At 41.5% G+C, this 24373-nt stretch overlaps 1 protein-coding gene across 10 annotated transcripts in view; it reads left to right on the forward strand.

Annotated features, from left to right (window-relative positions):
- Positions 1-19608, forward strand: part of MCOLN2 (mucolipin TRP cation channel 2) — a 60954-nt gene extending 41346 nt beyond the window's left edge. For all 10 annotated transcript variants that reach the window (XM_033431887.2, XM_033431909.2, XM_049708786.1 and 7 more), the window contains 4 exons: positions 45-167; positions 14677-14883; positions 16276-16397; positions 18773-19608. In XM_033431887.2, coding sequence (XP_033287778.1) covers positions 45-167; positions 14677-14883; positions 16276-16397; positions 18773-18809 — 489 coding nt within the window. In that variant the 3' untranslated portion in view covers positions 18810-19608. The remainder of the gene's footprint in view (positions 1-44; positions 168-14676; positions 14884-16275; positions 16398-18772) is intronic.
- Positions 19609-24373: the final 4765 nt, after the last annotated feature.

Consider the following 24373-nt stretch of genomic DNA (forward strand, 5'->3'; position numbering starts at 1 on the left):
GTAGCTGCTTTTTAATTCCCCCCCGTTGTGCTGATTTTTTTCAGGTGCTCATTTTAACAATGCAAGCCTCACTGCCAAAAGTTCTTCGCTTCTGCGCATGTGCCGGTATGATCTATCTGGGTTACACCTTCTGCGGCTGGATTGTCTTAGGACCATATCATGACAAGGTGTGTAGCCTCATTCTTCCTTCTACACGTGAAGCACTTGAGACCCTTAAATGTGGGTTTCCAGCACTGACCTTCATCCCACTTTTCTCCAGCACATAACCTGGACATCAGTAAGCATGTATCTTTGCATCGGTTTTCTTTTTCTTTCCCTTCTCCGGATATTGAAGTGGCTTCGAGGTATTGAAACAAGAACTGCAGGGAACCAGAAAGCGCATTTCCTGGTTGTCTGGGTCTGGCTTAAGGGGTCACATATGAACCCAGCCTGTCACCAAGTAAGAAGTGTTTGGACGTGAGATCACTGTAATAAAAATGAAAATTAAATGAGGAAACGTATTACAAAATCTTTCTAATTCAAAGTATTAAGGATTTCATCCAAATTAACTGAGGAGACTGGAGGAGGATAAAGACTGGCCAGAATGACCATGTTAGGTTTATGATTAAAATGATAACACATCTTGCCTTTGCAGGTGGTTTTGATTTCAGTGTCCTCTTAGTGCCTTATTAAAGGTCAGTATCTGAATTCTAAACTATTGCTGGACTTCAGTCAGTATCATAAGCTCAAGGACATCAAAGTTATGTTCAGCTGTTCTTGTTTTAAAATGATAAATTTGATTCAAAGATATAGCAGGAAATGAAATGAGGTAGGCCTTGTTTTCAAACCAAAAAAAGTAAAAGCAATGACTGCATCTCACAGTTTTTCTTCCATGGGCCTCTGGCAGTTGGAACAACAGAAACAACAAAAATAAAACTAATAGCAGCTAACACTGGATGCTATACTAAGCATTTCTCTCTTCTCTCTCATTTAATCTCGTCAATAGCCCAGAGTACTGTTATCTTGGCTTAGGTGCTCTACCAGGAGAGAAGTAAAAATATAATGATGCTGGTATAACAGCTCAGCCTTAAGTTTTGACCTTGGTCGTTGCATTAAACAAAACACAGTCAAATCTAGTTTATAAACTCTTCACAAAAATCGAGCAGTCCACAAAACTCAAACGTTCGGTATTGTCCTACTAAAATAAATCTTAGTAACTTGGCATCCACCCAGGCTTGCTCCTCTTTAAGTGTTTCATTTAATATGGCCAAAGAGAATTACCGTTTTCCTATCTGAGAAACTGTATAATCAACAAAGTGCCAATCTCTGGGTTACTAGTAAATCTTGGTAATCTTATTGCTTTCCAGTTCCATTCCACTGCTTTAAAGGTGACTCATGAGTAAAAATTGTTCTTCGATGTTATCTCTCTGATCCGGAGAACTGTCTTAGTGCCCAGGAAAATGTACATTTTTCTTCCTCGCTTGTTTTATGGTCTGGATGCTTTGCCACATTTTTTCCACTAGAGGGCAGTGTTGCGCCACGCGGCATAAATACTGAACTTCCGAGGCCTGTGAATCAAGTGGTCCTATCTCCGCTGCCCTCCGCCTTCCCTACGCCATCATTATTTTGGAGGGTGCTCAGAAAATGTTGCTTGAATTTCACTAAACTAGCTACCATTCTGAAGTGCTGTGTGCTAGGTAGATATGGTGCCCATGTTCTTTACCTCCCTTGCTAGGTTAACCCTTCCAGTAGCCCTGTGGGGAAATATCCTTTGACAGAAAATAGCGATCTTAATATGTTAATTTTCCTGAGGTTGTATAGTTAGTGAATGGCAGAGATAGGACGCACACCCAGGTCTGCCTGACCCTAATACACATGCTTTGAGCAATACCCCGTAGGGCTTTTCTTCTTTTCTTGGTATTATCTAAAACAGACCATTACAAGAGAGCATTCAGTCTGACTCAAGAGTAGATCAGCCGTGAGAGGAAAGCCAAGTAATCAGTCTTATTTCTTCGCATCAAGGTTACCTTGTGAACAATGATGTTGTTTGCTTTGTGAGTCTGACTGCATTTTCATATGTTCAGTTCTGTTCGAGCCATGTCTATCCTTTTAAGTTTTCTAGTAGTCACATTAAAAAAATTTTTTAAAGAAACAAATGAAATTGATTTTCATTATATATTTTATTTAACCCAATATGTTTAAAATATTACTTCAGCCTGTATGCAATATAAAACATTGAGATATTTTACATTCCTTGTTTTAGGTACTTAGTCTTTGAGATGTGGTGTGTATTTTATCCCGACAGCATATCTCACTTTGGACCGGCTGCGCATCAGATGCTCCGTAGGCACCTGTAGCTGGTGGCTGCCATATTGGACGTTTCACCTCTTGACTTGTGTCTCTTACTTAATGCCAGCCTTTCACTTCTCCCCCCGAGGAGTAGAGAGATAAGAACTGTATCTCTGGGGTTGTCTAGCAGGTCTGTTTATGGCTTCTGTCTCCCAGCTCTAGCCAGGCTGGTATATTGTGGAAATGGAGTTGAGTTAATTCAGTGAATGCACTAGTCAGTAGCATGAGAAAACCTTCAGTCTGGATCTGGACTTATGTGCTTTTCTTCTCTGTGTTACTTCTTCTTTGAGTCTGAAGTTAGAAATGTTTACTGCCCCTGCACGTCCCTCTCCAAATTAACCCAACTTGTCGGAATTTTCAGGTTCTGCCAGTCAGTCAGTATCTGTTGAATCAGAAGACCTTCAGGATTGCCTGGAGCCTTGAAAAACAGCACCATGAGCATTTTCTAGAATTTGTAGAACCACAGCTAGCTTGGGTGTGGAAGCTAACTCTTTCTTTAAAAAAACAAACAAAAAACTCTAAAGAGGAGGTATCGGGAAAACTAGAATTTCACCCTGCTGTTTGTATGGCAGCAGGAATCTCACATTTCAGCTTTGAATTTTCTGGTTAGACATCGGATTTCACTGGTTCAACTGAAAGAGTATAAAAATACAAGAAGTGTCCCACCAATGTTGACTCCAGCACTAATGGGTGTTGGCACAGCGCCCTTTCAAAATGTCTGGGCACTGCGGGCTGGAGACTGTTGATGTTTAATAATTCAAGATGAGGGAAGGAGGAACATTACTCTCATGTGGCTTTGACGTTTCCCTGAGGACTTTCCGAGGAATAAACCATTGTCTTGCGTTCATTGTCCCCATTTTACAGATGAGAAGGCAAAGCACTGAAAAATCGGTGGACTTGGCTGATGCCCTCGGTTAAAGTTCAGCAGCACCCGTGTTACATTTGTGCTCTCAAGGCCTCTGCTTTTAGCCAAGCACCTGTCTTATTCAAAACAACTATTAGCTGGTAAAAACGTTTTATCTGAATGCTGCATGAGGTTCTTAGCACCAGCTCTTGAAGCAAATTTTTGTCATTCTCTGACATAAGCTATTGCAGGTTATGTTTTCATTCAAATGAAAGTTCTTTTTGGCTCAACTGCAAAATTATCATTTGTGGAACAAATGCTTGGGTTCTCACTATGTTCCTCTGGAACCTGGGAGGACCCTTTATGGAGATATTCATTTAATATTTATTAAATGTCTACTATGCACCAAACACTGTCGGGTTCTTCTAGCCCAGGTTCTTGGAGGGCAGGGACCATGGATTGTATTGCCCGTGTTGAGTGTGGTGCATAGAGCATGGTAAGGACTCAGCAAGTTTGCTGAATGAACCAGAAACAGAGACACAACAGTATCTGCTTTCCAAGGACTTACAAGGTTGTAAGAACCAAAAAACAATTTCCTATAAATGCTGTCCTTCTAGACAAGAAGCGCATTAGGACCTTATTTCTCCTTACCTCTGGTATTTTTTTTTAGTCTCTAATTTTTTTTATTGAGGTATAGTTGATTACAGTGTTTCAGGTGTACAGCAAAGTGATTCAGTTACACACACACACACACACACACACACACACACACATATTCTTTTTCAGATTCTTTTCCATTATACATTATTATAAGATATTGAATATAGTTCTCTGTGCTATACAGTAGGTCCTTATTGTTTATCTGGTTTATATATAGTAGCATGTATATGTTAATTCCAAATTTCTCCCCCCCCCAGCCTTTCCCCTTTGGTAACCATAAGTTTGTTTTCTGTGTCTGTGAATCTATTTCTGTTTTGTAAATAAGTTCATTTGTATCATATTTTAGATTCCACATATAAGTGATATCATATAGTATTTGTCTTTCTTTGTCTGACTTACTTCACTTAGTATGATAATCTTTAGGTCCATCCATGTTGCTGCACATGGCATGATTTCATTCTTTTTGATGGCTGAGTAATATTTCATTATATATATATATATATATATATACACCACATCTTCTTTATCCATTCATCTGTCAATGGACACTTAGGTTGCTTCCATGTCCTGGCTATTGTAAATAGAGCTGCTATGAACATTGGAGTGCACGTATCTTTTCGAATTAGAGTTTTCTCGGGATATATGCCCAGTAGTGGGATTGCTGGATCATATGGTAACTCTATTTTTAGTTTTTTAAGGAATCTCCATACTGTTCTCCACCTTGGGTATTTTAAAAGCTGATTTCTACTATGAATTTTGGCCACTGGAACTGGCTCACAGCCACTTCTTGTGGGACGAAATGATAGAGTATGTTCCAATTACTTACCTTATTGGGTCTCTGTTTAACTTTTTGGTGGGTTAAAATAAATCTCACATGCCCAGAGAAGAGGGAGCTGGATAACATTAATGCTGAGATGCATTTTGTGTCTAGACTGATTCTAAGTAACTACACAGGAAACTAAGGGATGAATTTGCTTTGTGCCCACCAACTTGCAATTCTGGAACCCGAAACACAGACTTGTAGGGGTTCTTGACACTACAGAAAGGAATTTGCCAGATTCCAAAAGAAACTCTGAGAAATATGAATTATGAATGGTGCTGTCAGAGTTGTAATTGATGTCCATAGAAACCAACTTGAATTTCATTGTCTTAAGGCTAGTGGTGGGGATGGAAACTATTTAGTCTGGGAACTGGCTGTCTTACTGGTAAGTTATCTGCATATTAATAAGTGATTTGCTCAGATGGATGTTCCCTCCAGATCTCTGTAGAGAGCGACTTTAGTACTGCTGTTCAGAGAGACCATGGGCCTGATTCTTGTTTGGGGTACATTTATGTACTCTCCCTTGGTTACAGACTTTACCCCATGCATCCAGCCATGGAGCAGGGAGGGTAGGACCTGGTGTTTGCTTGTTGGTTGGGGTACAGAGAAGCGTGTAGAGAACAATCAGAAGACCAACCAGTAGTTTCCTCTGTGGTTCTTACTGACACAGAGAGCAGACTAGAGCTGCCAGGGCAGTCTGTCTTGATGCAGACTTTGAAATGGCCCTTCAACGTTGGCTTCATCGGACACAGACAACAACGAACATACCAGATGAAGAGAATAAATCCCATGATTTAAAGACAGAGAAGATGGCTGGGTGTTGTGAGAGAAGGGGGCACACACAGGATGTTAATACTGCCATGAAGGGATGGAATGAGGCCACACAAAGGAGGAACCTTACTCCAAACTTCTTGGTTTGGATTTCTGCTTTGCCTCCACACTTTGAATATTGTTAAGCAAGAGACATGACCTTGAAGGCTATATTCTCTGAAGTTTAGATTTTACTGCAGCTTGGACTGGAAGCTGAAGAGACTGAAGTAAAGAAGGCTTCCTTGGAGGTTTCTGTAATAAGTATGTAAGTGTTGACATCAGAGTGGAGTAGAAAGAGTGGGTCAGAGAAACATCATAGGAACAGACAGACCTTATTAGATTGTAGAGCAGGAAGATAAATGGATTCAACGTACAGTATTTTGTTTTATAAATTCATTTATTTATTTATTTTTGGCTGTGTTGGATCTTCATTGCTGCGTGCAGGCTTTCTCTAGTTGCGGCGAGCGAGGGCTACTCTTTTTTTTAACACCTTTATTGGAGTATAATTGCTTTACAATAGTGTGTTAGTTTCTGCTTTATAACAAAGTGAATCAGCTATACATATACATATATCCCCATATCTGCTCCCTCTTGTGTCTCCTTTCCACTCTCACCATCCCACCCCTCTAGGTGGTCACAAAGCACCGAGCTGATCTCCCTGTGCTATGCGGCTGCTTCCCACTAGCTATCTGTTTTACATTTGGTAGTGTGTATAAGTCCATGCCAGCGGTGGCTACTCTTCATTGCAGTGCGCAGGCTTCTCATTGCGGTGGCTTCTCTTGTTGCAGAGCACGGGCTCTAGGCACACGGGCTTCAGTAGTTGTGGCTCATGGGCTCTAGAGCGCAGGCTCAGTAGTTGTGGCACACGGGCTTGGTTGTTCCACGGCATGTGGGATCTTCTTGGACCAAGGCTTGAACCCGTGTCCCCTGCATTAGCAGGCGGATTTTTAACCACTGTGCCACCAGGGACGTCCCTTTTTTTTTTTTTTTTTTTTTATGGAGTAGAATGAGTGGGTCAGAGAAGCATCATAGGAATAGACAGACCTTATTGGATTGTAGAGCAGCGAAGATAAATGGATTCAACACACAGTTTTGTGTTTTTTAAATTGAAATATAGTTGATTTGCAATATTGTGTTAATCTCTGCTGTACAGCAAAGTGATTCAGTTATACATATATATATATATATATATATATATATATATATATATATATACATTCTTTTTTCAATATTCTTTTCCACTATGGTTTATCACAGCATAATGAATATAGTTCTCTGTGCTATATAGTAGGACCTTGTTGTTTATCCATTCTCTATATAGTAGCTTACATCTGCTAACCAAAACCTCCTACTCCATCCCTCCCCCTTGGCAACCACAAGTCTTTTCTCTATGTCCATGAGTCTGCTTCGTAGATAGGTTCCTTTGTGTCATATTCTAGATTCCACATATAAGCGACACACAGTTTTAAGCACTTGATTATTCTGGAGTAATTTTTCTTTGGTAGGAGACTGGAATCACTGACAGAAATAGGGAAATTTGGAAGGACAGCACGTTTTCTGGGTTCAGGTGGTAGGAGGTTTTATTGTGTTGCATGTGAACTAGTAGCACGACTGCCAACTGGAAATGTCCCAGAGACATTCATGAGGGACTTGGCTGCCCCCAAAGCCACACTTACTGACTTGATGGATGTATAGGCCCCCACCACTGAGGACAGAATTGGTTCACAACTCTACAGTAACTTGTTGCATCTGCGTTTCTGAAAACTATATTGTCTTTTGCCTATTAAGTCATTATCATTCTTGACATAGAAGTTTTTCGCATTCATCTAATATTTAACCCTCTGACCCCAGAGATGTTCATTCATTAAGCACCTGCTGTTTGCTTTTAGTCGATGTGGCAGTCATTTGTCAACCACGTAAGCCAGATGGGGGCTGAGGGATTCCGGGGACATTCCACACTGGCCCCTGCTCAGCTCTGCCCCTCAGGGCTGTCACGTGTTCAGTCAGCCTCCAGCTAACTACCTCATGTCACCGCTTCTACCTGGCCCCTCAAACTCGCCTCGTCTAGAACTGAGTCCAGCAGAGATCCCTCCCCCGCCCCCTTCTGGACTTACTTTCTCTCCAGTTTCCTCCTCAGTTTCCTGTGGATTCCTTGCAGTCCTGGGCCCCTGCACTCACTCTCACTGGCATCCAGGCCCAGGGCTGTTCTCATTCTAGGAGATCTTCACAAGCCGTGGTTACCATTTAGAAACCCAGATTAGATACTGTCCCTTGTCTTTTTGTTGTTGTTGTTCTGGAATTTATTTTTATTTTTTATTTTTTTAACATCTTTATTACAGTATAAGTGCTTTACAATGGTGTGTTAGTTTCTACTTTATAACAAAGTGAATCAGTTATACATATACATATGTCCCTATATCTCTTCCCTCTTGCGTCTCCCTCCCTCCCACCCTCCCTATCCCACCCCTCTAGGTGGTCACAAAGCACAGAGCTGATCTCCCTGTGCGATGCGGCTGCTTCCCACTAGCTATCTATTTTACATTTGGTAGCGTATATATGTCCATGCCACTCTCTCACATTGTCCCATCTTACCCTTCCCCCTCCCCATACCCTCAAGTCCATTCTCTAGTAGGTCTGTGTCTTTATTCCCATCTTGCCCCTAGATTTTTCATGACCTTTTTGTTTTTGTTTTTTTTAAGATTCCATATATATGTGTTAGCATACAGTATTAGGTTTTCTCTTTCTGACTTACTTCATTCTGTATGACAGACTCTAGGTCCATCCACCTCACTACAAATAACTCAGTTTCGTTCCTTTTTATAGCTGAGTAATATTCCATTGTATATATGTGCCACATCTTCTTTATCCATTCATCTGTTGATGGACACTTAGGTTGCTTCCATGTCCTGGCTATTGTAAATAGAGCTGCAATGAACATTTTGGTACATGACTCTTTTTGAATTGTGGTTTTCTCAGAGTATATGCCCAGTAGTGGGATTGCTGGGTCGTATGGTAGTTCTATTTTTAGTTTTTTAAGGAACCTCCATACTGTTCTCCATAGTGGCTGTATCAATTTACATTCCCACCAACAGTGCAAGAGGGTTCCCTTTTCTCCACACCCTCTCCAGCATTTATTGTTTGTAGATTTTTTGATGATGGCCATTCTGAACGGTGTGAGGTGATTTCTCAGTAGTTTTGATTTGCATTTCTCTAATGATTCATGATGTTGAGCATTCTTTCATGTGTCTGTTGGCAATCTGTATATCTTATGAGCAATGTCTATTTAGGTCTTCTGCCCATTTTTGGATTCGGTTGTTTGCTTTTTCAATGTTGAGCTGCATGAGCTGCTTGTAAATTTTGGAGGTTAATCCTTTGTCAGTTGCTTCATTGCAAATATTTTCTCACATTCTGTGGGCTGTCTTTTCATCTTATTTATGGTTTCCTTTGCTGTGCAAAAGCTTTTCAGTTTCATTAGGTCCCATTTGTTTATTTTTGTTTTTATTTCCATTTCTCTAGGAGGTGGGTCAAAGAGGATCTTGCTGTGATTTATGTCATAGAGTGTTCTGCCTATGTTTTCCTCTAACAGTTTGATAGTTTCTGGCCTTACATTTAGGTCTTTAATCCATTTTGAGCTTATTTTTGTGTATGGTGTTAGGGAGTGATCTAATCTCATACTTTTACATGTATCTGTCCAGTTTTCCCAGCACCACTTATTGAAGAGGCTGTCCTTTCTCCACTGTACATTCCTGCCTCCTTTATCAAAGATAAGGTGACCATATGTGTGTGGGTTTATCTCTGGGCTTTCTATGCTGTTCCATTGACCTATCTTTCTGTTTTTGTGCCAGTACCATACTGTCTTGATTACTGTAGCTTTGTAGTATACTCTGAAGTCAGGGAGCCTGATTTCCTCCAGCTCCGTTTTTCATTCTCAAGATTGCTTTGGCTCTTCGGGGTCTTTTGTGTTTCCATACAAATTGTGAAATTTTTTGTTCTAGTTCTGTGAAAAACGCCAGTGGTAGTTTGATAGGGATTGCACTGAATCTGTAGATTGCTTTGGGTAGTAGAGTCATTTTCACAATGTTGATTCTTCCAATCCAAGAACATGGTATATCTCTCCATCTATTTGTATCATCTTTAATTTCTTTCATCAGTGTCTTATAATTTTCTGCATACAGGTCTTTTGTCTCCTTAGGTAGGTTTATTCCTAGATATTTTATTCTTTTTGTTGCAATGGTAAATGGGAGTGTTTTCTTGATTTCACTTTCAGATTTTTCATCATTAGTATATAGGAATGCCAGAGATTTCTGTGCATTAATTTTGTACCCTGCTACTTTACCAAATTCATTGATTAGCTCTAGTAGTTTTCTGGTAGCATCTTTAGGATTCTCTATGTATAGTATCATGTCATCTGCAAACAGTGACAGCTTTACTTCTTCTTTTCTGATTTGGATTCCTTTTATTTCCTTTTCTTCTCTGATTGCTGTGGCTAAAACTTCCAAAACTATGTTGAATAAGAGTGGTGAGAGTGGGCAACCTTGTCTTGTTCCTGATCTTAGTGGAAATGCTTTCAGTTTTTCACCATTGAGGATGATGTTGGCTGTGGGCTTGTCATATATGGCCTTTATTATGTTGAGGAAAGTTCCCTCTATGCCTACTTTCTGCAGGGTTTTTATCATAAATGGGTGTTGAATTTTGTCAAAAGCTTTCTCTGCATCTATTGAGATGATCATATGGTTTTTCTCCTTCAATTTGTTAATATGGTTTATCACATTGAGAGATTTGCATATATTGAAGAATCCTTGCATTCCTGGAATAAACCCCACTTGATCATGGTGTATGATCCTTTTAATGTGCTGTTGGATTCTGTTTGCTAGTATTTTGTTGAGGATTTTTGCATCTATGTTCATCAGTGATATTGGCCTGTAGTTTTCTTTCTTTGTGACATCCTTGTCTGGTTTTGGTATCAAGGTGATGGTGGCTTCGTAGAAGGAATTTGGGAGTGTTCCTCCCTCTGCTATATTTTGGAAGTGTTTGAGAAGGATAGGTGTTAGCTCTTCTCTAAATGTTTGATAGAATTCGCCTGTGAAGCCCTCTGGTCCTGGGCTTTTGTTTGTTGGAAGATTTTGAATCACAGTTTCAATTTCAGTGCTTGTGTTTGGTCTGTTCATATTTTCTATTTCTTCCTGGTTCAGTCTTGGAAGGTTGTGCATTTCTAAAATGTGTCCCTTTCTTTCAGGTTGTCCATTTTATTGGCACACAGTTGCTTGTAGTGATCTCTGACGATCCTTTGTATTTCTGCAGTGTCAGTTGTTACTTCTCCTTTTTCATTTCTAATTCTATTGATTTGAGTCTTCTCCCTTTTTTTCTTGATGAGTCTGGCTAATGGTTTGACAATTTTGTTTATCCTCTCAAAGAACCAGCTTTTAGTTTTATTGATGTTTGCTATCATTTCCTTCATTTCTTTTTCATTTATTTCTGATCTGATCTTTATGATTTCTTTCCTTCCGCTAACTTTGGGGCTTTTTTGTTCTTCTTCCTCTAATTGCTTTAGGTGTAAGGTTAGGTTGTTTATTTGTGATGTTTCTTGTTTCTTAAGGTGGGATTGTGTCACTATAAGTTTCCCTCTTAAAACTGCTTTTGCTGCATCCCATAGGTTTTGGGTCGTCGTGTTTTCATTGTCATATGTTTCTAGGTATTTTTTGATTTCCTCTTTGATTTCTTCAGTGAACTCTTGGTTATTAAGTAGTGTGTTGTTTGGCCTCCATGTGTTTTTGTTTTTAACAGACTTTTTCCTGTAATTGATATCTAGTCTCATAGCATTGTGGTCAGAAAAGATACTTGATACGATTTCAATTTTCTTAAATTTACCAAGGCTTGGTTTGTGACCCAAGATATGATCTATCCTGGAGAATGTTCCATGAGCACTTGAGAAGAATGTGTATTCTGTTGTTTTTGGTGGAATGTCCTATAAATATCAATTAAGTCCATCCTGTTTAATGTATCATTTAAAGCTTGTGTTTCCTGATTATTTTCATCTTGGATGATCTGTCCGTTGGTGAAAGTGGGGTGTTAAAGTCCCCTACTATGATTGTGTTACTGTTGATTTCCCCTTTTATGGCTGTTAGTATTTGCCTTATGTATTGAGTTGCTCCTATGTTGGGTGCATAAATATTTACAATTGTTATATCTTCTTGTTGGATTGATCCCTTGATCACTATGTAGTGTCCTTCTTTGTCTCTTGTAATAGTCTTTGTTTTAAAGTCTATTTTGTCTGATATGAGAATTGCTACTTCAGCCTTCTTTTGATTTCCATTTGCATAGAATATCTTTTTCTATCCCCTCACTTTCAGTCTATATGTGTCCCTAGGTCTGAAGTGGGTCTCTGGTAGACAGCATGTATATGGGTCTTGTTTTTGTATCCATTCAGCCAATCTATGTCTTTTGGTTGGAGCATTTAATCCATTTACATTTAAGATAATTATTGATATATATGTTCCTATTCCCATTTTCTTAATTGTTTGGGGTTTGTTATTGTAGGTCTTTTCCTTCTCTTGTGTTTCCTGCCTAGAGAAGTTCCTTTAGCATTTGTTGTAAAGCTGGTTTGATGGTGCTGAATTCTCTTAACTTTTGCTTGTCTGTAAAGGTTTCAATTTCTCCATCAGATATGAATGAGATCCTTGCTGGGTAGAGTAATCTTGTTTGTAGGTTTTCTCCTTGATCACTTTAAATATGTCCTGTGACTCCCTTCTGGCTTGGAGAGTTTCTGCTGAAAGATCAGCTGTTAACTTTATGGGGATTCCCTTATGAGTAATTTGTTGTTTTTCCCTTGCTGCTTTTTTTTTTTTTTTTGCGGTACGCGGGCCTCTCACTGTTTTGGCCTCTCCCGTTGCAGAGAACAGGCTCCGGACGCGCAGGCTTAGCGGCCGTGGCCCACGGGCCCAGCCGCTCCGCGACCTGCAGGATCTTCCCGACCGGGGCATGAACCCGTGTCCCCTGCATCGGCAGGCGGACTCTCAACCACTGTGCCACCAGGGAAGCCCTCCCTTGCTGCTTTTAATATTTGTTCTTTGTATTTAATTTTTGATAGTTTGATTAATATGTCTCTTGGCGTGTTTCTCCTTGGATTTATCCTGTATGGGACTCTCTGTTCTTCCTGGACTTGATTAACTATTTCCTTTCCCATATTAGGGAAGTTTTCCACTTTAATCTCCTCAAATATTTTCTCAGTCCCTTTCTTTTTCTCTTCTTCTTCTGGGAACCCTATAATTCGAATGTTGGTGCATTTAATGTTGTCCCAGAGGTCTCTGAGACTGTCCTCAATTCTTTTCATTCTTTTTTCTGCTCTGCAGTAGTTATTTCCACGATTTTATTTTCCAGGTCACTTATCCGTTCTTCTGCCTCAGTTATTCTGCTATTGATCCCTTGTAGAGAATTTTTAATTTCATTTATTGTATTGTTCATCCCTGTTTGTTTGCTCTTTATTCTTCTAGGTCCTTGTTAAACGTTTCTTGTATTTTCTCCATTCTATTTACAAGATTTTGGATCATCTTTACTATCATTACTCTGAATTCTTTTTCAGGTAGACTGCCTATTTCCTCTTCATTTGTTAGGTCTGGTGGGTTTTTATCTTGCTCCTTCATCTGCTCTGTGTTTCTCTGTCTTCTCATTTTGCTTAACTTGCTGTGTTTGGGGTCTCCTTTTCGCAGGCTGCAGGTTTGTAGTCCCCGTTGTTTTTGGTGTCTGTCCCCAGTGGCTAAGGTTGGTTCAGTGGGTTGTGTAGGCTTCCTGGTGGAGGGTACTGGTGCCTGTGTTCTGGTGGATGAGGCTGGATCTTGTCTTTCTGTTGGGCAGGTCCACGTCTGGTGGTGTGTTTTGGAGTGTCTGTGGCCTTATTATGATTTTAGGCAGCCTCTCTGCTAATGGGTGGGGCTGTGTTCCTGTCTCGCTAGTTGTTTGGTATAGGGTGTCCAGCACTGTAGCTTGCTGATCGTTGAGTGGAGCTGGGTCTTGGCGTTGAGATGGAGATCTCTGGGAGATTTTTGCCATTTGATATTATGTGGAGCTGGGAGGTCTCTTGTGGACCAGTGTCCTGAACTTGGCTCTCCCACCTCAGTGGCACAGCCTTGATGCCTGGCTGGAGCACCAAGAGCCTGTCCTCCACATGGCTCAGAATAAAAGGGAGGAAGAAAAGAAAGAAAGAAAGAAAGAAGATAAAATAAAATAAAATAAAGTAATTAAAATAAAATATAAAAAATAATTATTAAGAAAAAAATTTTTAAGTAATAAAAGAAAGAAAAAAAACAGACAGACAGAACCCTAGGACAAATGGTAAAACTAAAGCTATACAGACAAAATCACACACAGAAGCATACACGTACACACTCACAAAAAGAGAAAATGGGAAATATATATATATATCGTTGCCCCCAAAGTCCACCTCCTCAGTTTGGGATGATTCGTTGTCTATTCAAGTATTCCACAGATGCAGGGTACATCAAGTTGATTGTGGAGATTTAATCCGCTGCTCCTGAGGCTGCTGGGAGAGATTTCCCTTTCTCTTCTATGTTCGCACAGCTCCCGGGGTTCAGCTTTGGATTTGACCCCGCCTCTGCATGTAGTTCACCTGAGGTCATCTGTTCTTCGCTCAGACAGGACAGGGTTAAAGGAGCAGCTGATTCGGGAAAGCCTGCAACTAGAGAAAGCCTGCATGCATCAACGAAGACCCAATGCAGCCAAAAAAAAAAAAAAAGTTAATTGCTTAGACCCAGTAATAGGAAAAAAACATTATGCTAAGAAACGTGCATTGCATTGTTCTTTATAATAGCAAACATGATTGGCATGTCCAGTGAAAGGGAAATAGTTAAATTTGACATTTCCAAGGAGTGGTTCCATTATCTAACAAATGCTAAGTATGAATAACATAAGACTATGTTAAATAGAAAAGAAAGAAGAATCTGGATCCAGAATTGTTAGATGATATGACCACAAATATAAAAAGTGCAAAGGAAAAAAACTGAGGGAAGTGTCAAGAGATGATCTTTGTGAGTGTGGAGGAAAGTTTTGAGTAACGCTTTCCTACGCGTGGTATTCCAGATTCCCTAAAGTGAATGTTAATAACAATGGCAGCAACAACTTCAACAAAACAAGCTAACTAGATACTTCTCTGCTTCTTTGGCTAATATGTCTCAAAAGCTACTTTTGGTCTCCCCCGCAGTTTGAAAATCTGAACACAGTTGCTGAGTGTTTGTTTTCTCTGGTCAACGGTGATGACATGTATGCGACCTTTGCTCACATCCAGCAGAAGAGCCTCTTGGTGTGGCTGTTCAGTCGCCTGTATTTATATTCCTTCATCAGTCTTTTCATATATATGATTCTCAGCCTTTTCATTGCAATTATTACAGATTCTTATGACACCATTAAGGTAAGCAGTTATTATTTCCTGCCAAAAAACGATTGCAAATTCTGTATAGATCAGAACATGGGAAAATACTATAATATTTTACTTACTTAAAATACTGTAGTTTTACTTAGATTTTGAGGTTTTGTAGAAAAGAAACTTTTTAGATGCTGGAGGTTAATTTAAATATGCATTTAGGACATTGTCCCTGGTGCCCAGTGGATTGGTTTGGAGGTGTGGTGGGAAAGAGAAAGGAAATGGGTAAAGATGGGCTGAGTTTGGTAAATCAAGTAGTTGGGCTGTCGGTCTTGGCACTGACAGGTGTACCTGCCTGTCCCGGAACTTAGACTTGGAGTAGTGAGTTTCAGTGATAAGGGGTGACCGTCATCCTGACAAGTGTCCAGATATTGGCATACCTCATACACTGGATGCCGCTCGTGTGGTGCAGGTTTCCTTTACATTTTAAAAGCTAAGACTTTTGTGGCTGTTTAGCCTCCTGCCTTCCTAAGCCACCTGGTGGGTTGTGTGTCCTTTCAGACTAGGTCCATTTAACTTATGTGTAGCATGAAGGAAGCTCTGCTGCCTCGGGGGCAGTGGTGTCTCTGCAGCAGATGGTCATGCTCAGAAAATCCTGTTTCGGGGCCAGCATCTGAGCAACCAGGGGTGCCATGTCCGTGTCTTGGGGTGTTGTCCTCTTCTTGAACCCTTCTCAGACTATCTCAGAAGAAGCCAGTCCATTGGAAATACTTCTGAGCACTTTGTGCGCAAGGAGATGCGTGTTCCTGTGGGAATGGGTGGTTGGCTCTACAGCGGGGCTGGCCGTGGGGGAATGAGCAGTGCCCTGCTCACCGTGGGAGCCTGTCCTTGACGCGGCCGTGTCCCCGTGAGTGCGCCAAGCCTCGGTGACCTGGTGGATGACCTCGCTAAGTGTGAGGGGAGGGGTCTCTCAGGGTCTTTATGTCTGCTTGGAGGGACCTACTGCCTTCTACCTCACTAAGTGACCAACTTCTACAAAAGTAGAAGAAATGGGGATTACTTCCCAGCCAGACTCTATGGGCAGTGTGGGGAAGAGGAGGTCTTACCTGGTCTTGCAATGAATGTGAAAGCTTTAGACTTCTATTTCCATCACTCCTTTAATTAACACACCTCTCCCCTGCCCCACCACGGCTTGATTTCTGGAGTTTTCCTCTGGATGGCTCTCTGTTCCCATGGCTCTCTGTTCAAGCCATGGTGACCCTGGCTTGGCTTTCAAGGGACTGATAGATTGATTGATGATCGATCATTGTTAATGTCAGTTCTTGGATCTGTGCTAGCAACGTGGGAGAGTTTTATTTTAGCAGAGATGGATTTGGTTTGTTGACAAGAAGCAATTTCTCTCATTATAACTAAGGTAACAACACTGTGTACTTTTTAAAGAAATACCAACAGAATGGGTTTCCTGCCACGGATCTTCAGGAATTCCTGAAGGAGTGTGGTAGCAAAGAGAAGTGTCAGAAAGAGTCATCAGCCTTCCTGTCCTGCATCTGCTGTCTGAGGAGGTCAGTACTGTGTTCAGTCGGGTCTCTGTGCTCCCGGGATGAGACGCCCTGCTGCCTTAACAAAGGGTCCTCGCAGGTCAAATGCTACACTCAGGAATCAGCTGACTGGGGGAAATAATGCATCCCTCCTTGCTTTCCTCCCACTGTAATTGACTTTAGAAATGAATTGTTTCTTATAGAACAAGGTAGAAAGGTACATGACATGGTTGAAATCTCTTGGGAATATTATGAGACTGTTTTGAGAAGGCATGAGCTATGTCCCTGAAGTCGAGAGGGTGAGCTGGCCAAAGGAAGAGGTCAAAGCCCTTCTTTTTAGAGATGGAGTTCTGGGAACGTCAAAGGTGTTTTCCCCTTTTCGCAATCTGTAGTACAAATAACCTTCCTTGAGCAGAGCAGGAAACCTGCTTGAGAGGAAGCCATACGTGTCCTTGGCTGCAAACAGAAATCAGCTGATCACCTGCTGTTTGCTCGCCATTCATCAGTGCACGTGCAAAAATAGTCTGGACCTCAGTGGCAAAGCCTCCACATAGTGGCTTGGGGGACTAGAAAGGGGGTCAGATGAGGATAATTTTCTTAATTATGCCCATGTTTGTTTTCATCTGAAGTCAGGAGTAGGGGTTGTTAACTGCAAGTACCCCCTACTCATGTGTTTCGAGAAGGATTCTCTAGACCAGATTCCTGAAGGAAGATGGGAGAACATAATTGCTACTTAAAATCGCAGGATGTATTTTCCGTTAATCAATTCATACTGCAACTTGGGATTTGAAATGGTATGTTGGAGCATTTCCAAAGAATGTCTGGTAAATATGAAATGAGGTCTTCTAAGAAGAGTTAAGTTTTTACAATCACAGTTTATCCTCTCAGAGCATTGAAGTGTTGCCATGGAAGCAAGGATAAAGGGAAATTACTTTTCTTTATAGGCAGCTGCCTCCTAGGAGGCACCTTGTATTATAAGGAAAGTCTCTCAAAGTTGCTTTTCTAATATGTAGTTAACTGTAAAGAGAAAAAAAAAAGCATTTGAGAATGTGGTTGTAATTCTAGAAAGTAATGGATAGGTTTTGGTGTTTGATTTTTGGGCCTCAGTTTATACCACAAAAAGCCCTGGGAGGTTGTTAAATGGTTTCTTTGCAGCCATATGGAATGAGTGAAAGATTTAAGGAGTGAACTTGGAAGACTGAGTGATAAGATCGGACCTGAGTGGTGAGAAGAACAGAGCAACGTCAGCAGTCTTCCCTAAGACATGCTAAGGGTTGTAGAGGGTGCCTGGTGCGGAGGCAGGTCTGCCCATCGTGAGGAATGAAAGGATTAAATGGAACAGAAGAGTCCACCAAAGGAAATCAGCTGAAGAACTAAGATGCTGAAAGTTTTGAAAAAAGAGGATATCAAAAATAAAAACAGAAGTGGCTGAAGGTGGTCATGGGTGAAGTCAGCTAGATCAGTTTTAGCTGAATAATCAGATCAAAGCCTGGAACCTAGGGCGGTCTGGATGGACCCTGCAGAGAGTCAATGAGGGTCATGGGGCCTGATGAAGGAAATGGGTTGTACTGGGGCCTTGGAACAAGTGATGGCTTTGAAATCACCAAAAATTAAATGCACCTGGATGTGTTTAACAGCCGGAAACCTAAGAATGGAATAAAATTGAGGAAGGCTATGAGTGGAGAGTACGTATTGGAGACAGACCTCACTGAGGGAACCTGGGGAATAAGGGCATCATAAGACTTGGTGTCTGGGCCCCTCTCCAGTGCCCATGACATGCAACCCAGCTATCACAGCTCCACCTACTCTGGAACGTGGCCAGGTTGCTCTTTTTCAACCAAGCAGTCCAGCAACCACCACAGATTCAATCTCCCACAGACTGATTCTCCCTTGAATAGTTGACTGAGCCCCTAGCCTGATGGTCAGAACACCTGGGTTTTCATTTTGGACCCTGCCAATTACTGAATGTGTCCCTTGACCTTTCCTAAACCTCTTGGTTCCTCCAGTGTCATCAGAGTGGAACAGGTAGCCTCTGCAACCTCTTCTAGTTCTAATGTGATCTGGTGCTTGGGAGAGATGTGCTTGGTTGAGCAGATACAGAGTTGACCTTTCTTCTCTACCACAAGGAGGAAAATCTGCGGTTCTAGCCATTGAGAAGCTTTGTCAAAGGGAGATGGAGGGTAGGCAGCTCCTCAAAATGACCAAAAGCATCTAGTCAAACCCCCAATAATGTAAATTGTCCTTCTTAAGTTTTCTTCCTCTTAATGGAAGAAATGTCACACTCAGCATGCCAATAACCTATGTATGCCTACATGATAGAGTATGTATTCCTGTTCCATCTCAAAGATTTTTAAGCCATTGTTCTCTTTTCTCTTTCCTTGGCTTCCTTTCTATTGCAGGAATGGAAGCGATGACCACTTGATGCTTATTAACTAAAATCCTCCTGCTGAAGATAATCGGGTTTCAGGTCTCTGTATCAAGTGACAATGAAGAGGGCCCCCAAATGGCTTGGACCAGCACTTCCAAAAATACTGATTGTGGAGTGGGAAAGAGGACTGGCTCTGAGCTGTCTGAATAGAACTGAAGTTTCAAAATTCCTTTTTATAAACTTGGATGATGAAGACTAGACCACAGTCAATTCCTGGGCATTGGTGTAATAGAGCAGTGCTGGTGAAATTCTGTATTAGTCTTTTAATTTATGACATCACAATGTTGGGATGGAAAAAAATCACATTTCAGAGTGTGCAAAACAATGGTGTTTAAAGCCATGCATTTGAAGATATGAGTTTATCATCAAATACGGGTTTGTCTTAAAAGTGATTCTTGGGTTAGAAGACATTTGTTAATTCATGGTCTGCACAAAACTGAAATTGGTTGCAATAACAATTTAGGCACTCAAAGCTGGAGAACTGTTAAGCTTTGTAAAGATTACACTTAAATCAACAAAAAGACCTCTTGCAGTGGACATTTCTTGGCTTATTTTCCTGTGGTCCTCTTCTCAGCATGATATGAAACTGTCGGCAAAGTCAGTGGGATAAACTGGAAACAGTCATTTGGACACCTTGTTACTACTTGTGCTAATTGTCGATTGTACACACATGACATGTGGACATTATACTACAGCAGTGGTCACTCATTTTAACAACCAAACTCCACCGTGGTGGGGATTTACCCTTGTCAAGCAAGGAAGATGGTATTTTTTCCCAAATAAATTAAATTAACTTTTATCATAACATATGGAACTCCTACTACTTCTTAAAAATGTATTGTCTCTTAACATCTACTTAGGGAAAAATTCGGATCACAGCTCTATCAGCTATCTGGTCTCCAAAAGGGATTTCCCACTTTCTTAAAAGTAGTGAAGGAGATATAGGGGCTAGTTATTCAAGAAATATTTATGAGAATGACTTCAGATTAAGATCACTTCATGCATAGATTTAGTTCATACCTGAGCTATTTTAGGGGTCAACTATTTTAAATTTACTGGTGAAGAGTAGGGTTTGAATTAAGTAGGACTCTCATCCCAGGGCTCTCCCTCTTTTTATCCTCCTCCCCACCAAGCCCCTGCCAGAGTCCCTCTGGTGCCCCACTCCTCTCTGCATGCCCCCATGCTTTCTTCATGTGCCCACACCAAATCTAGGCCAGGAAAGTCTTCCAGTTAAGGCCATTAAAGTCTGTAGGTGGGTGACTCAGGTCTATACACAAAACACTTTACTAAAATTATCATTTTAGTTTATAAACTACTTACCAAAAATGTCAAGAATTATATTCAATTTTTTTTTTTAATTTTTTTTTTTTTTTTTTTGCGGTACGCGGGCCTCTCACTGTCGTGGCCTCTTCCTTTGCAGAGCACAGGCTCCGGACGCGCAGGCTCAGCGGCTATGGCTCACGGGCCTAGCCCCTCCGCGGCATGTGGGTTCTTCCTAGACCAGGGCACGAACCCGCGTCCCCTGCATCGGCAGGCGGACTCTCAACCACTGCGCCACCAGGGAAGCCCTCAATTTTTAAATTAAGAACCATTTAACCCGTGGTTCTAGGGTCATTCCCATGACTCCAAAATCAGTGTGCAGTTAGATCACTTATTCACCTCTGAGTATACCCCCAGTACATCGTTTATCTCTGAATAGAATTGCTATTAATGCCTTTTATGTAATCTGCCGCTGTGATGCCGCTGTGACTACCATTTGAAGTGAAGATTAATGACGGTCTTCTATGCTTATATTTTTCTTTTATTGGCTTTCATGTTTCCTTTTATTTCTTTTCCCTCCAGCTGGACAAAACCCTTTCAGGAAGAAAAATCTTTTTTCAAGTTTACCCTGTATCTGTGGAAACATTGTTTTCTCTCTTTTTAATAATTTTAAACAATTGTCACCTTGCCAACTGTATTATCTATTTGGATTTTACTGAACGATGTTTTCTCATAGCTCCGCTAATAGACACATCTGGGACAATCCACTTTCTCTCCTTCCCTAGGCCTCCACTTGGAGATTTCACTGTGAAAGTTAGGAGACACATTCTTTCTGCCTATTGGTTTCATTATGGGATCTCCTGTTCTTTTCGAACGTACCTCCTTGGCTTGCAGTGACTTGCTGAAAGCCAGATGCAGCATCCTTAAGGCTGTTGACTTGGGGTGGTAGAAAAGATCATGGGCGTGGAGGACATCTAGACAGACTTGAGTCAAAATCCCAGTTTATCCTGTAGCTTTGGGGCCCTGGGCAAATTACTTTCTGCTTCTAAGTGATGATGACAAACCTTAAACTGTGGGATTGGCATTTAAGTCAGGTAACTCATGCAAAGCCTGGCACTGAATTGAAACTTGAGCCATTCTTTTCTTTTGATTTTCTGCCATGTTTGTAAGTAGATTCCATGGGATCGTGGAGGAGTGAAGATGTTAAGACATTTAGTCTGCCTGGGTACCTGTCCTCCTACTATTCAAGTCTCCTTGGACAGGTCATACCAGCCTCAGTTTTCTCATCTGTAAAGTGGGGCTTGCAAGGATTAAATGAGTCAAATTTAAAGTGAGTAGAGCAGGGCATGACTTATAAGTGCTCAGTGAATGTTAGATCTTCAAAAAGCTTTTCTTTCACGGTCTACAAATGTACAAATCTATCACCTGGGCCAGCCAGGAAGATCTTTGCTTTGAAGTGAGCTCATCACACACTTTTGGTGGACTTTGTTAGGACTCTGAGTGTGTAGACACCCATATCCAGCCCTGTCCTGGAGGCGGTGATCAATTCAGTGTCTAAAGTTCACGCAGTTGTACAGGAGCCTGTGGACATGAGCAGCCTAAATGCCCTGCCTTCAGGGGCAAAGCTGTCAGTCCTGACGAGAGGGTAAAATTCCCCGAGGTATACAAGTGTCACGAATCCCCAGTCCTTCACCTTGGGTGAGACCCTGTGTCCTCAGCTAGGAGCCCACTGTCTCAACCAAAGTTGCCAGAATGTGTGAAGCACAGGTCAGCTATTGCTGATCTGAGGTAGCAAATGTGAAAAGGTGAGAAAGGGTATTTAGGAAAAGGTCTTCAAGAGATTCCAGTCACCGTCTCCAACCCCTGCTGAAGGCTCACATCATAACCATCGTGGGAGGGTTGCCTGACCCACCCTCCTGCCCGAGGAGGCCTAGGCTCAGCATCTAAGGTTTATGAAAAGCACAGTGATCCAGCCTCTTGATTTAGAGGTTCTAGCTAGTCACCCTATAGTGCCCGAGGGCCTCCCTGTAAAAATAGCCCAGCACTATCATTGAGGTTCAGGGGCCCTAGAGTCGTTGGGAAAGTATGTTTCCCGACCTGCTGCTATGGTCTTGGCCATGGATTGCTCCTGACGATATAAAGAGCCGTGATGCTTAGAGATACGACCCCGGATATCTGTATCACTCATGTGTGTCGGCCACTTATTCCAATAACATTGAATAACTAGACCCCATTTTACTACTCACTGGTTCACCTTTATTTTCATGTAACTTGAGCAAATCTTGTTTTGCTACCCCTGACTTGAAGTTTGAACATCTCGACCACGGTATTCAAATGACGTAGAGTCTTCCTCTAACAAAGATCTAGAATTTCACATAACTGTAGAACATGCACGAAGTCGCTCTTGTGTGACAGGATGATTGAGGACCTCACAGGCGAAACCCCGAGCGCAGCATCCGGGTCTTAGGCGCTTTAGGAAGGACAGCGAATGATGGCCTGGGAACTGGTGCTGGAGCTCGTGCTGAACACCTCTGCCTCCCCTCCTTGTTTTTTTCTAATTGAGAGGTTCCGAGCTCTCAGTACGGATAAAAGGCAGCTTCGTGGCTGTGTGACCTGTGCATCGGAAAAAGTTTAATGCTCTGCCCTCAGAGTCTTGAAATTCTCAGTATTTTTTTAACAGAGGGCCTCACAAGTGATGTAGCAAATTCTGATGATGGGACTGTATAACTCAGCGACTAACAAAATGATTAAAGCATGGCCTTTTAGGAAAAGACTAGGATCCCAGCCTTGTACATTTTCTTTAAAACAATTGAAATGTAACAAAAGGAAAGAGTGAAGCTGAGTGGGAATACTTTTTAACAGACTTTTGGGTGCACCATTTTTCTCAGTTTCTATTCTCGCAAGTAAGTGGCTGTGGGGCTTTTTCTCATCTCACATCTTTGTTTCACAGATTAAACTACTGTAGTTGGTGATATTGGCCAATATCATTTCCATGTCATGCTGGCAGGTTGGAGCTGGGCTGCTCACCTTTACCCCCTTCCCTGTGCACCACCCTGCCCCCTACCCCCCATCGATGAAGAGCCTTATTTTCCGAATTTCCACTTCATGTTTTTCCCTTGACAGAGAATCAGCTTAGGGTGGTTCTTCTAAACTCGAGCATGTGTGCCTAGTTGCCATATGACCTTCCACCTTGCTCAGCAAAGTCCTTTGGGACCTGCTCCACCCACTGGATAGTCAAGCCCTCACTCCAAGGTCTTTGCAGTCATTTGCTTTTAGAACGAAGGACCCATCCTTGAATGGGAAGCCGTAGAATTGTTCAGCATGCTGTGTATTGGAGAAAATAACATAGTAGCACTGGGAAGATTTCAATATGAACCAAATCTCAAAACAGACACTCAAGTTGTTAGGGAAAACAATACAACTCACGGCAATTCCACCATAGGCTCATTTACAGCAAATGAGGCTGCAAACCAGAGGATGAAACTGATGGCCAATGTTTCTCTTGCCATCTGTCTCTGCCAGAGAACCAGGGAGTGAACGAGAAGATAAATGGGTACACGTGAACATTTCCACACCACCTTTTGTAATAAGGACAGCAAAATTCTGACTTCTTAAAGATCTCTGGGAGCTATCAGCTGTGGTGGATGGAAAAGACAATTTGTTAGCGTGATATATGTTCCTTAGTTTCTAATGATACATAAATTATCCCATGAGCCATGATACATATGGTCTACAGAGAATTTTAAATGAAAGCAATATTTTTTTTCTAGCAACACTAATTGCCTAGCAGCAGTAAATTACTCATCCCCCGCTTCCTGTGGGCTACAGTCATTACTCTCTCCTGGCGGTTGAGCCCACGTCCCCCAAGAGAAATGTTTGCTTTGACAAAGTGAATTTACATCCTCACTTGTGAGCCTGCCATGCCGGGTCTACAGAAGGAAAGGGTATTAATAATGCCTGATTTCAGACCTAGCGCCGAGTGTTTGTGTTATCCTGCACGTGTTATCTATGAAAACAAGACAGTGTGTTGGGTCTTAGCTCTTGGCTGCCTTTGGAGAAAAATCAGGGAGCTGATATCAATATTTAATCTTTTCCAGCTTGGGGGTTTAAAAGGTAGACTTAGATAAGAAACATGGACATTTCCAGGATGACAAGTTAAGCAAGGGAAGTGATAAGTACCATTAATTTTGGGAAATATTAGATAATGACGTGTGTAGATGGAAAATGGTGATGCTATTAAGGACTGTAATTCAATACATATTTGTTGATTTCCAACATTGTGCTGGGAACTTAGGAAGTAAGGAATGAATGA

Source organism: Orcinus orca, chromosome 1 (genome assembly GCF_937001465.1).
Source record: "Orcinus orca chromosome 1, mOrcOrc1.1, whole genome shotgun sequence".
Lineage (NCBI taxonomy): Eukaryota > Metazoa > Chordata > Mammalia > Artiodactyla > Delphinidae > Orcinus > Orcinus orca.